The sequence below is a fragment of the Sphaerodactylus townsendi genome, unplaced genomic scaffold (genome assembly GCF_021028975.2).
Source record: "Sphaerodactylus townsendi isolate TG3544 unplaced genomic scaffold, MPM_Stown_v2.3 scaffold_842, whole genome shotgun sequence".
In the NCBI taxonomy this organism is placed as follows: Eukaryota; Metazoa; Chordata; class Lepidosauria; order Squamata; family Sphaerodactylidae; genus Sphaerodactylus; species Sphaerodactylus townsendi.
In genome coordinates, this window is record NW_025951070.1 from 1 (window position 1) to 12065 (window position 12065).

At 44.4% G+C, this 12065-nt stretch overlaps 1 protein-coding gene across 1 annotated transcript; it reads left to right on the plus strand.

The window, feature by feature from the left end:
- The first annotated feature begins 6147 nt into the window (after window positions 1–6147).
- Window positions 6148–11128, plus strand: CUNH12orf4 (chromosome unknown C12orf4 homolog). The gene is made up of 5 exons (XM_048483159.1): window positions 6148–6253; window positions 6786–6983; window positions 7464–7592; window positions 8648–8722; window positions 10492–11128. The coding sequence occupies exons 2-5, from the start codon at window positions 6803–6805 to the stop codon at window positions 10836–10838; spliced, it is 732 nt and encodes a 243-aa protein (XP_048339116.1). The 5' UTR covers window positions 6148–6253; window positions 6786–6802; the 3' UTR covers window positions 10839–11128.
- Window positions 11129–12065: the final 937 nt, after the last annotated feature.

Here is a 12065-nt window from a genome sequence, read left to right on the forward strand (position 1 = left end):
GTAAATGGGAAGTTCTCACAATGGAGAGATGTCGGGAGTGGTGTCCCAAGGATCTGTTTTGGGACCAGTGCTCTTTAACCTATTCATAAATGACCTGGAAGTAAAATTGGGTAAGCGTGGTAGTAAGTTTACAGATGATACCAAGGTATAGCAGAATTGGTAGGAACCACAGAAAGGATTCTGAAGAGCTCCAAAGGACCTTGAAATGGGAGATTAGGTGGGATGGGCTAAGAAATGGGAAGTACAGGATTCAATGTAGCAAAATGTAAAGTGATGCACATAGGGGCAAAAAATCCAAACTTCACATACACGCTACAGGGGTCAGTGCTATCAGTCACTGTAATGTATTGTATGGTTTTAAGAGTCCTGCGGCTATTTGCATATGGTGAATTGGTAATTAAAATGAAGTGTATTTATATTGAGCAAATTTTGGCTACTTGAAGTGATTTTAAAGCTATGTGTGAGTATGGCAGCTATGGAATAAAATTACTATATGTTTTGTTCCTCCGACCTCCTGTTTCTTGAGACATGGCAGTTGGTGACGAGGATAAACTTATGATGATCCTAGCAAGAAGTTTTAATGAAGCAAAAGGACATGGAAGTGGGAATTATGGCCCTTTCAAAGGGCAGCTGGAACATTTTAATTTGGAGTTTCCTTTGAAGTGGCAGGGTGCAGGGGCCCAGTTAGGAATTTTATCTTCTGGCGAATGGCATAACAGACCCAGAAAGGAAAAGAGCCCTGTTTTTGAGCCTCTGTGGTGAAGAGGTGTTTGACCTCGCCTCAGCATTGGTAAGCAGGGGAGACTTATCTAGCAACACCGCTTGTAGAAATACTGACTGCATTAAGGAACCATTTCATTTCCTAGCCATCCAAATAAAGCTAGACAGAATTATTTTTTTATAAGAAAAACATGATCAAGGAGGAGGGACTGAAAGCATTGCAAGATTATATTGCAGTCTTCTGGCCAGTTGCTTTAACAATGTAATTTCTCCAATTTGGAAAGTAACAAGGGATGCAAATCTAGTCTGCTTAAGCCTGAGGAGAGGCACCATTACAAAAGTTGCTGCTGGCAAAGACAGACTTGACTTTTCAAACGGCATACCAAGAAGCCTTGAATTTTAAGACTTGCTGCAGCCTCTTTCTAAAGGAGAGTGCATTAGAAGCCAGGAACCCACAGAGATTGGCAGCTGGCAGTAGGACTGTAGACCCAGGTAATGGTAGGGGAATTCAGAGACTGCAGCATGGAGTACATGAAGATGGGAAGGCCACCACAACAGAGGGAGGGAGGATATTAACAGAGGAAATGTATGTAAGAGTTGTAGTGGGCCCCATGAGAGAGAAAGGTATAGAATTTAAAGAGGCACAATGTTTCTGTAGCATGTAAACGTTAGAGGGCATATTAGGAGAGTGTATGCAGAGAAAAAAAGATATCAGGGACCAAGAGACACATGTTCTACAGCTCATCTGCTACACACTCTGTGGATGCACCTTGCTATCCCCATGTAGCTGAAAGCTTGACTGGCCCAGCCCCACATTAGGCAGTGTGATGAGGTATTTACGCAGCTGATGTAATTAACCCGCACGTACAACCCGAAGAGATTCAAAGTAATAGAAGTTATCGGTGACTATGAAGAATCAGGATGTCCCTTGTGTGATAGAAGTGGATTCTGGTCCAGCATTCTCCACATCACGTTTCATGGGGGCACTTATAAAGAACATTTTACCCACAGGAGTGAGATTTGGACTATTCAATCTTATGACTTACCACCGCCACGGATTATATCAAGGACACTTAAAAGGTACCTATGGATTTAGCATGTATATTATCCATATAAAATATCCCATATATTTGATGGATATTTGAAATTATTAATAGTGGAAGTGAGGCGAATGAAACTCTTAGGGAGTTGGACTTTAGTTTAGGAGAGATTTAGGAATTACAATTACTTCATTCATAGGAGGTTAGCAAGTGCCCATAGGAAGTGCCTAGTGGAAGAATTTAAGATTATGTTTGCTGAGGGACTAGGGGCAGTATAAAGTCCATCTATATCATTGTATCTTGATCACCAGTCCTTTGAAATTTTTTAATCATCCTAAAATGCGCTTACGTATTCCATGTGCTTTAAGCTCTACAAAAGTGGATGCAGAACTAGATGGGATTATTGGAACAGGGAATAGTGGAGCCAGTGAAGTAAGAGTACAAAGTAGGAAACTCCAATTGCTTACGGCCCCCACAGAATACAATAGGGATATGCGCATTTTATTGCCTGATTATAGAATTACACAATTAACAAAATTTACTTAGGAAACATCATCATTTTGAGTACCCAGTTGTATCCAGTCAGTTATTAGTAACATTGGCTTGGGGAAAGGTTTTTACCAAGGAAATTAAGATCTAAGCATGAGCATACCAACAGCTGGAAGTGGATGATGCCACTGCAGAAGCCCAGACTTCATAGTAGCTCACAGGAGGGGCATTCAGGAGTAAAAGAAACACAGTTTTTGGAGTGAAGGAGTGTAGCTCCTGGGGATATTCCAGAGTTTGCTGGAAAGAAATATTAAAAGAACTTGCAGGGAGTCATGCCGTATTTTTTTTTTGATGAGGAAATGTCTTGATAGTAGGTGCAACTGAGGAGGAACCCCAGTGGCAAGATGCAGAGAAGTGCTGCAGTACTTCTCAGATGTAGGGTTGCGTATCAAAGCGTAGAAAATGTAATGTTTGGAGTAAGCAAGAGTAGAGTTTTTTAGGATACATAGTAGATGCAAAGAGGGAATCCACCCGACATCAGCAAAGGAGTGAGGGCCATCCAGGATGCCCCAGCACCACGAGATCAAAGCAAGGAGCTACAGGCATTTTTGGGATTACTAGAATTTTACACCCATTCATTCTTAAAGCGCCATAAGGCCACACATTGGCAGAGGCCACTGCACCGTTTATTAGATAAAAGCAGGCAGTGTGCCAGCTGATGGAACAAGTCAGCATGAGGAAGGCATTGAGAGATGTCAAAAGATTGTTATCATCCAGAGAGAAATTATATTGGATTTCATTTTGATGAGGAGGGAGGCCATTGAGATTTTGGCGTCACGATGCCTCCCACGTCTTGAGTTAAGGTGCAGTGTTGAGGCATCAATTGGAGGGATATATCACGAGGAGCTCCAATTCATTATTATTCTAAGGCGTTATCTGCAAAAGCGGAGGCGTAATTATGCATGGAAATGGATATGGAAGGCAGTAAGCAATAGTGGCTGAAGTTAAGAAGTTTCATGATTACGATGTAGAAGTGACCATTTTATGAAGATTATTACAGACCACTTAAAGCGCTGTTAGGGGATTATTTGGCTCTGAAACCAGACACCACAGATAATATTTATCCCCTAGAGGAGATGCATTAGGCAATGTTTCCTGAATACATATGATTATGTCTTGCAGCACCCAGTCGGGGAGGAAGAGTGCGCATAGCAGATCACGTTGGAGGTAAACACCGGGTACAAAGGGAGGAGGAAGATCACACCCAACTTTTGGAGGTTTTGATGTTGGAATCATTATCAGAGCCTCCAGTGCAAGCGGCAGACATAGCAGAGAAGGTCAGCTGGGACCCAGAGGTAAAGCGGAGGTGCTGAATTAAGGCATGCTGGAAGGGTTGGCCGTTACTAAGGTAAGTTAGAGGAAAAATTTGAATACCATTTGGAATGAGGCAATACGGGATATCAAAATTCACAAAAGGGTGCTTACTGTAGAAATAGAGTGAAGTGATCCCAGCAGCTGGGATTAGGGTGCTGGAGGCCTTGCATGTAGGGCACCCTGGAATAGTGAGAATGAGAGGCAGCGATGGCCCGTAGTTATGTGTGGTAGTAAAGGATGGATGATGGCAGAATGGGAAAGGGGTGATGGGTGGCCAGGTGCAGGGGAGTTATCGGATAACGCGACCTGCCGCACCTCAAGGCCCCTACCTATCAATAGAAGTCCACAAAAAGGCCAAAGTGAGTCAAGGGGTACATATTGATTTTGCAGGGCCTTTCCAGGGCCAAGGTGTTTTCTCATTTGTAGTGGATTCCGCTATTCCAAATGGCTAGAAATGAAATTGCCTTACAGTAATGTCAGCTGACATCACAGAGCAGTAATTAGGGCACTGCGTAAGTTATTTAAACCCATGGCCTCGAGGATCACAGTGAGTATCGGATAGTAGGACAAGCGTTTGTATCTAAGGAGTTTAAATTATTCCTGGCTAGTAAGTGTTATTAGCCAGATTACCTCGGCCCCTTTTCATCCAAACTCTGAATGAGCGGAAGGCAAGAAAGGATGCGTCTGCATTTAATAAAGGATGCATTACGAATAGTAGAGAGGGATTAAGCACCGTCGGTTAAGCGGAGTGCATTAACACAGCACATAACACCGTGCACAGCCATCGGGAGGAGTCCTGCGGAGGTGCTAATGGAGAATCGGAAACTTACGGCGTTGCTGGACCCGAATGCATCCCGATTCAGTTGATGATGGAAATCCTTGAAAAGAAGACCAAGTGTTAAAGAGAGAAGCACCTCCCGGACATTTGATAAAGGATATTACGGTATATGTCCGAAATTATATGGAATAAGTCCGTGTTAGGTCCCAGCAGTTGTGAGGAAGGCAATAGCAGACTATTATCTTATAAAGTTAGGAAACTGAAGAGGTGGAGGTGATCCACTTAGACATATTGGCCAAATGAGGAAGAGAGTGCCAGATCCAACAGTAAGATCCAAGGGAACCCCCAGGTCCTTGAGGAATCTAAGTTAAAGGGGCAGATGGAGGCTGCAGGATGAGGGAAGCAGTAAAATCCGTCCAATTGTCCCCGAGGGAACCTGGGAAATTAAAGAGGCATGAGCGGAGATGGGGATAAAGAGAGCAATACAAAGGAGTCCAATTGGCTGCAGAACCAGGAACAAACACAGACTCAGGAGCCAGAGCAGAGGGCTGGGGAATGATCGCAGCTTGTGAATCCCCACAGATTATTACAGGGAGTTAGAGGGAAGGGAGTGTAATGTATTGTATAGTTTTAAGAGTCTACAGCTATTGCATATGGTAATTGGTAATTAAATAAGTGTATTATATTGAGCACAGCTGCAGAGTGATTTTAAAGCTATATGTAAGGTAGCAATATGGAATAAAGTACTATGTGTTTTATTCCCCTCGAGCTCCATATTTCTTGAGACGCGAAAACTGAGTCACAGACCAGGAAAGGGATTTAGAAGGCGTCTTAGTTGATGGATTCCATGGGAATATCAACTCAATGCATGGTAGCTATAAAACCAAGGCAAAACTATACTGGGGATCATTAGAAAAGGAATTGGGAATAAAACTGCAAAGATTATGCATGCCCATATATAAAGAAAACTGAGTAGATGCGACACAGCACTTAGAGTACTATGTCCAGTTCTAGTCGCCGCATCTCAAAAAGGATGTGAGGAGATAGAAAGAGATTACAGAGAGAAAGGAGCAGTAAAGGGATGAGGTTGAAGGACTGGAGGCACCTTCCCTATGCAAGAGGCTGCAGCGTTTAGGACTCTGCCACAGATTTTAGAGGAGGAGGCTGAGGGGGGATATGAGTTAAGGAATCTATAAAATTATGCATGGGGTAGAAAATGGTGACAAGAGAGAAATTTTTCTCTCTTTCTCACAATACTAGAACCAGAGGGCATTCATTAGAAATGCTGGGGGGAAGAATTAGGACTAATAAAAGGAAACACTTCTTCACTTAGCGTGTGATTGGTGTTTGGAATATGCTACCTGCCACAGGGAGGGTGGTGATGGCCCACTAACCTGGATAGCTTTAAAAGGGGCTTGGACAGATTTATGGAGGAGAAGTCGATTTATGGCTACCAATCTTGATCCTCCTTGATCTGAGATTGCAAATGCCTTAACAGACCAGGTGATCGGGAGCAACAGCTGCAGAAGGCCATTGCTTTCACATCCTACATGTGAGCTCCCAAAGGCACCTGGTGGGCCACTGCGAGTAGCAGAGAGCTGGACTAGATGGACTTTGGTCTGATCCAGCTGGCTTGTTCTTATGTTCTTATGAGAGACTCAATAAAATCTTCCTTCTTGATTAATACAAAAGAGAGACCCAATAGGCAGCAACCTGTTTTTGTTTTATTTCTTTATGGACCTCAGTGATGAAATAAAGGTTCAGCCCAACCAGTGGAGGGAATCTGTTGAAGGAAATGGAAGACTTTTTGAAGACCAGAGACAGTTGGAAGAAAGCTTCACGATTCATTTAGGTAAGTGAAAGTCTGGACATCTGGCTTCTTATCAGAGGGAGAGCCTGTTCTCTCAACTACACTTAACGTATCTCAGAGTTTTTCAAACTGGGATCTGGTTGTTTCTTGGCCCCTCATAACTAGCAGACAGAAATTGGTCCTGTGCCACCAGTGTGAAGATGGAGTGATTTCACCCCTTCCCTTTTCTCACTATATCCCCTTGCCTGTGTGGCTTTATCATCATCATTATTTATCATCACCACAACCTCAGGAACTATCATCTCTGTGATCAGAAAGGTTGCAGTGGGAAACGCAGGGAGAATCTGCATGTTTCCCCTGGGGAAGCTTGAGGACAAAATTCTATCAGTAAAGATGAATTATTAGAAACCCCCACCCCAGATTACCAAATCTTCTCTCCCTTGAAGGCTCGGATAAATCCGTTCCAAAGAATCTGAGGGATAGGCACATGGTTAGGAGGAGGGAAGCGAGAAATAAGCCCCAAGTGAATCATTTTCATCTTCTTTTGATCCATCTGACTGTCTTCTCTCCCCAGGAGCACAACTGAAAACCATGCACAACCTGAGGTTGTTGCGGGCAGATATGCTGGACTTCTGCAAGCACAAGCGGAGTCATCGGAGCGGTGTCAAGCTGCACCGGCTTCAAACAGCACTGTCGCTTTACTCCACTTCTCTTTGTGGCTTGGTTCTCTTAGTGGATAATCGCATCAGTTCATACAGTGGAATTAAAAGAGGTGAGGTCTTCTAATTGGAATGGGCTTCTCTTCCTCCTTGACCCCAAGGATAGAGAACTTGGGCTAGAGTAAGATTCTAGCGCAGTGGTGGCGAACCTATGGCACGCGTGCCAGAGGTGACACTCAGAGCCCTCTTTGAGGGCACGTGTGCCATCGCGCCTTAAATTTTCACTGAATAACCCTGCATACTATATGTAAGTTTTTACAAATCTGTAGTAAATTATTTATTGAATTTTGTATATGTTAATTTTAAATAAGCTGTTTATAAGTGTACCCTTTCCTTTTTGCTCACAACTTTTTGGTGAATTAGCAATAAATAAATGAATGGAATGGGATTTGCTGTCATGGGATTGGATGAGTTATTGTGGAAAATGAGGAACGTTCAGACAAATGAGACCCAGTTTGCGGTTTTAAGTGGTGCAGCCCAAACATGGGTTCTCCTACCTCAGTGAAAACTGCCTCCTTTCTTTGCCGTTCCAGATTTTGCAACTGTTTGCCAGGAATGTACGGACTTTCATTTCCCAGAAATTCAGGAGCAGCTTGAAGTCGTCCAGCAAGTTGTCCTGTATGCCCGAGCACAGCGCAGCAGCAAATCCAAGAGACTGCATGGTCAGTCACAGCGGAATTGCTCTCTTTGATACGTCAATCATGTGAACGGGGGATTTGATGGCAGAACTTTCCAGTCTGCTGTTAGAATAATATGAAATTTTTAGGTCAGAAGGCCCAGTTCCTGGAAACAGGAATATGCCAGATGAGACTCAAGACAGAAGAGATGTTTGCTGGTAGGGAAGCCAATTGTTGACAGTCGAACTGGAACTGTACAAATTGAACATTTCTGAAACGATGCACTCTTCGTCTGGCCCTTTTTTGAAGCCCGTTTTTAAGCTTCATTTGGTGTAAAACACCTGGCTGCTGATTGGTGAAGGACACAAGGGACACATCCATAAAAGATCTTCGCTGGCTGGCTGTTTGCTCCTAAGCACAATTCAGAATGTCTGTACCTTTCAGGTTTGGGGACCAGGGTATTTGTATGAAGAACCTCCAATAGGAACCTCCCTTGCAGCAAAAATTAGCATGAGAGGTCCAGCTATTTGATTAATCGGAAGCAGGCCCTTTTTTATTAGCGTGCCCTGACAACGCCCTCCACACGAAAGTCCATCCACAGTGCCTCATTAACTAGCTTTTTGGTACCTAAATGAAAACCGTTTGCACAGTCATTTTTCTGACTCTTAGATTTCATGCTGGAGATTTACCTCCTGCCACTCCCTTACAGCTGCTGCTGTTGTTTGCAGTTTTGATTTTTATATTGCATTTGTAATGAATTTTATGGCGGGTGGTATATATTATTGTGAGTTTCCTTAGGCTTTTTTGTGTGGAGAGAGCAGCCCCAGAAATTCTTTAAACAACCAACATGGTGATGCTAAAGGGCACATTGTGTCATTGTGTTCCTTCCATTGGGCTGTTTCTAAGTGCCAAAAGCATATGGTACCTTTCAGGATCAGTCTCATAATCAGAACTGTAGCTGTTAGATGGTTGTAGCTGGGTCCAAGATACAGAGACTTTGTGAGGGTTGTCTTGTAAGGGATTCAGTTGCTAGGAACTTGACAAAAATGTTTACGTTTTTATATAGTTGCTCCAATGTGACCAATTTTTATTGCCTACAGAGACAGCAAATAGAAACAGCGGTGGTGATGATAAATCTAAGAACTTGGAACAAAACCAGTCAAACATTTTGCCTGGTAAGTGATTAGGTCTGGTCATGCAGGCTGTTCCATTAGCTGTGTCTCTTGAAAAAAACTCTGAGTCTTCTAATTTGATCAATTCGCGGGAGAAAACAACAGGGAGAGCCTGTCCTTTGTCCAAGTGTTCTTCATGGAAGTTCAGAAGCATAGAACCGCTGCAAAACAAGCCAGGAGTTTGTTAATGAAACAGACCATGGAGCAGCAGTGGCATAGTGGGTAAAGAACAGGTGTACTCTAATCTGGAGGAACCGGGTTTGATTCCCCGCTCTTCCGCTTGAGCTGTGGAGGCTTATCTGGGGAATTCAGATTAGCCTGTGCACCCCAACACACGCCAGCTGGGTGACCTTGGGCTAGTCACAGTTCTTCGGAGCTCTCTCAGCCCCACCCACCTCACAGGGTGTTTGTTGTGAGGGGGGAAGGGAAAGGAGATTGGAAGCCCCTTTGAGTCTCCTTACAGGAGAGAAAAGGGGGATATAAATGCAAACTCTTCTTCTTCTATACTTTGTCTGCTGTATACCTGAGCAAGCTGGTTGTACCCTAATTTGAAGATTAACTTTCACCAAACCCTGACCTGGATAGCCCAGGCTAGCCTGATCTCATCTGATCTTGGAAACTAAGCAGGGTCGGGCCCAGCAAGTGCTTGGATGGGAGACCTCCAAGGGGCACGATGTGGAGGCAGGCCTTGGCAAACCACCCCTGAACATCTCTCGCCTGGCAAACCCTACAGCAGCGGTTCTCAACCTGGGGGTTGGGACCCCTTTGGGGGTCGAACGACCCTTTCACAGGGGTCGCCTAAGACTCTCTGCATCAGTGTTCTCTATCTGTAAATTGGATAAAAGTTAGGGTTGGGGGTCACCACAACATGAGCAACTGTATTAAATGGCCGCAGCATTAGGAAGGTTGAGAACCACTGACCTACAGCATCCCCATCAGTCCACTGTGACTAGACAACAAAACAAAATGCCTGTCAAAACGTGCTTCCGGAGCGCTCCTTTCTTTTTCGTGCTCCTAATTTTGCAAGTCAAAAGTTCCCAGGATGCACCAGTGTCCAACTTGAACCTGTGCCCACACCCCTGCAGGAGATGCAACTTGTGTGAACCGTGTGACAGTGGAGTTGGACACTTAAACGAGATCTCGGCTGCAATTCTGTGACCAGGAAAATCGCAGCTTTTACTGAACCAAAAACTGCAGCCTAACGTATGTGTGCAACAACACGTGCAAGTCAACTGTTCTCGTGCGTGGTTCTTCAGCTCAAGTTGGTCACCAGTGCGTCATCCTCCAAGTTGACCCTCTGCCACTAAGTGAACACCAGCTGTTGCCACTGTTGCTATAAGTTCTCTCTCTCCTGTTGCATGGCCCTGCCAGATCCTCTTCTGTTTCAGTCCCTGTGTGTGGCCTTTCCTTCTCCTATATCACGATGCACTTCAAAATCTGTGTATAAGTGGTAAAACATTCTTCATCCTGGTTCCTAGCCATTTAAAGGTCTGCATCTGCTATTTTGGCATGTGCACATCTTAGTATAGAATTCCTTCCTGAAAAGAAAACACGAGGGTGGTTCGCAACTTTGTTCATTCCATACTTTTGCACTGGGCCCATGGTTTCCCCCAGTACACGGTGTGCTTTCTTTTGTGCTGCAATAGCTTTTATGCTTGGTTTCCTGCCAATACTATGAAGATCAATGGAGTGGCCAGTTTTTACTGTTTTGTCTTGTTCTATTGAAAGTCGATGCTTGGATGAAACCAGCTGTCATGTCCTTCTTCCCGCAGGGGAGTTTTACATCACTCGCCACTCGAACCTTTCTGAAATCCATGTTGCTTTTCACCTCTGTGTGGATGATAACGTGAGGTCGGGGAACATCACTGCCCGGGATCCCGCAATAATGGGCCTTCGAAACATCCTCAAAGTGTGTTGCACTCACGACATTACCACTGTTAGCATTCCTCTTCTGCTGGTGCACGATATGTCTGAGGTACTCTGTCGATTGCCAATTATCTTGTTTCTCATTTCTGCTCTTAAAATGCTGATAATTTCCAGGCCCGTCAGTCTAGATCACGGGTTTTCAAACTGGGAGTTCCTGCCATTCTTTAGAGTTCCTCAGGAAGACGATCAGTAACAGCAGACCAGCATGCCTTTGAGCCTTGTAAAACGCTGCCTAGTGGGGGAATGTTGGGGGTTTGTTCTAAGGCTCGTTTTCTCTGTTCATGCACAAACTGAGGAGGCCCAACAGAACTCTGCATGAATAACAGTATGCCCCTGGAACATGGCCACAGGATGCTGCATTGGGGCTCAGCAGATGAGCTTATGTGTTCTTCAAAGGCTGATAATTTGAAAATCAGCCATATCTAATAATAAGCTGGACGGAATAAGAATAAAACCAGGCCTCCCCCCCCCCCACACACACACCACCACCACCGAAAAGAAGATTGTCTATACCACAGGTGTCAAACTCGTGGCCCTCCAGATATTATGGACTACAGTTCCCATCATCCCTTACCAGGATGATGCTGGCAGGGGATGATGGGAACTGCAGTCCATAACATCTGGAGGGGCGCGAGTTTGACACCTATGGTCTATACATTCGGAATTGGTATCTTCCAAGCCAAAAGCAGTTCCACAGTTTTCTCACAAGGGGGCTTTAAGCAGTTTTAACTATTTTCATGAATCCTGTGTATAACAGGAAGGTTCCTAATGTGGGCCAAGAAATACTGCATCCCTCAAGAAGACAAAATAGGGCATGCTGTGGATGCTCTGGCAGACGTCCCCTCACCCATAGTGGCCTCACTTCTCAAAATTCAGAGCATAAAAAGATCTAGGCCGCCTTTCTCCAGGTTCATGAAACCTCAGTCCTGGCAACTGGGGCCTTTTGCTTCGATTTGAGACCTTGGAACAGGCCTCTCTGAGGTAACAAAGCCAAGTTTACTCTTAGTTTGACCCAGCAGCAACTCATAGCAACCCACCTTAAGAGTAAAGTCAATTTTTATTATGGAAGGGTTTTTTAAGGATTTTAAAAGCAATATAATTCCAGTGGCAGTACCAAATGTACAGAAACTTCTCATAGCTTTAGCAGATCCCATTCTTAGCGAGCAGCATGGCTCCACATAGGAGTAGCATAAGGCAATGCAGATCACATGATAGGACCCAAGAGACGGGTCAATCCTCATTTTGTAGGAATCAGGGCGATAGACCTCCTTCAACCAATCACTGAGTTGTCTGAGAGGAAGATTCTAGATGAGAGCAAGCTCCCCCCCACCCCCCCGTTCCAACCATACCCAAGAAAGATAATTAGCGAAGCATGAGAAATGTTTTTTAAACGGCTAACCCTCTATGGGGGCACGGCGGG

Coding starts and splice junctions, on each gene's coding strand:
- CUNH12orf4 (XM_048483159.1), top strand. CDS start 6,803: ATGCACAACCTGAGGTTGTTGCGGGCAGATATGCTGGACTTCTGCAAG. Junction 7,593..8,647: donor CAAATCCAAGAGACTGCATG/GTCAGTCACAGC, acceptor TATTGCCTACAG/AGACAGCAAATAGAAACAGC. Junction 8,723..10,491: donor CCAGTCAAACATTTTGCCTG/GTAAGTGATTAG, acceptor TTCTTCCCGCAG/GGGAGTTTTACATCACTCGC.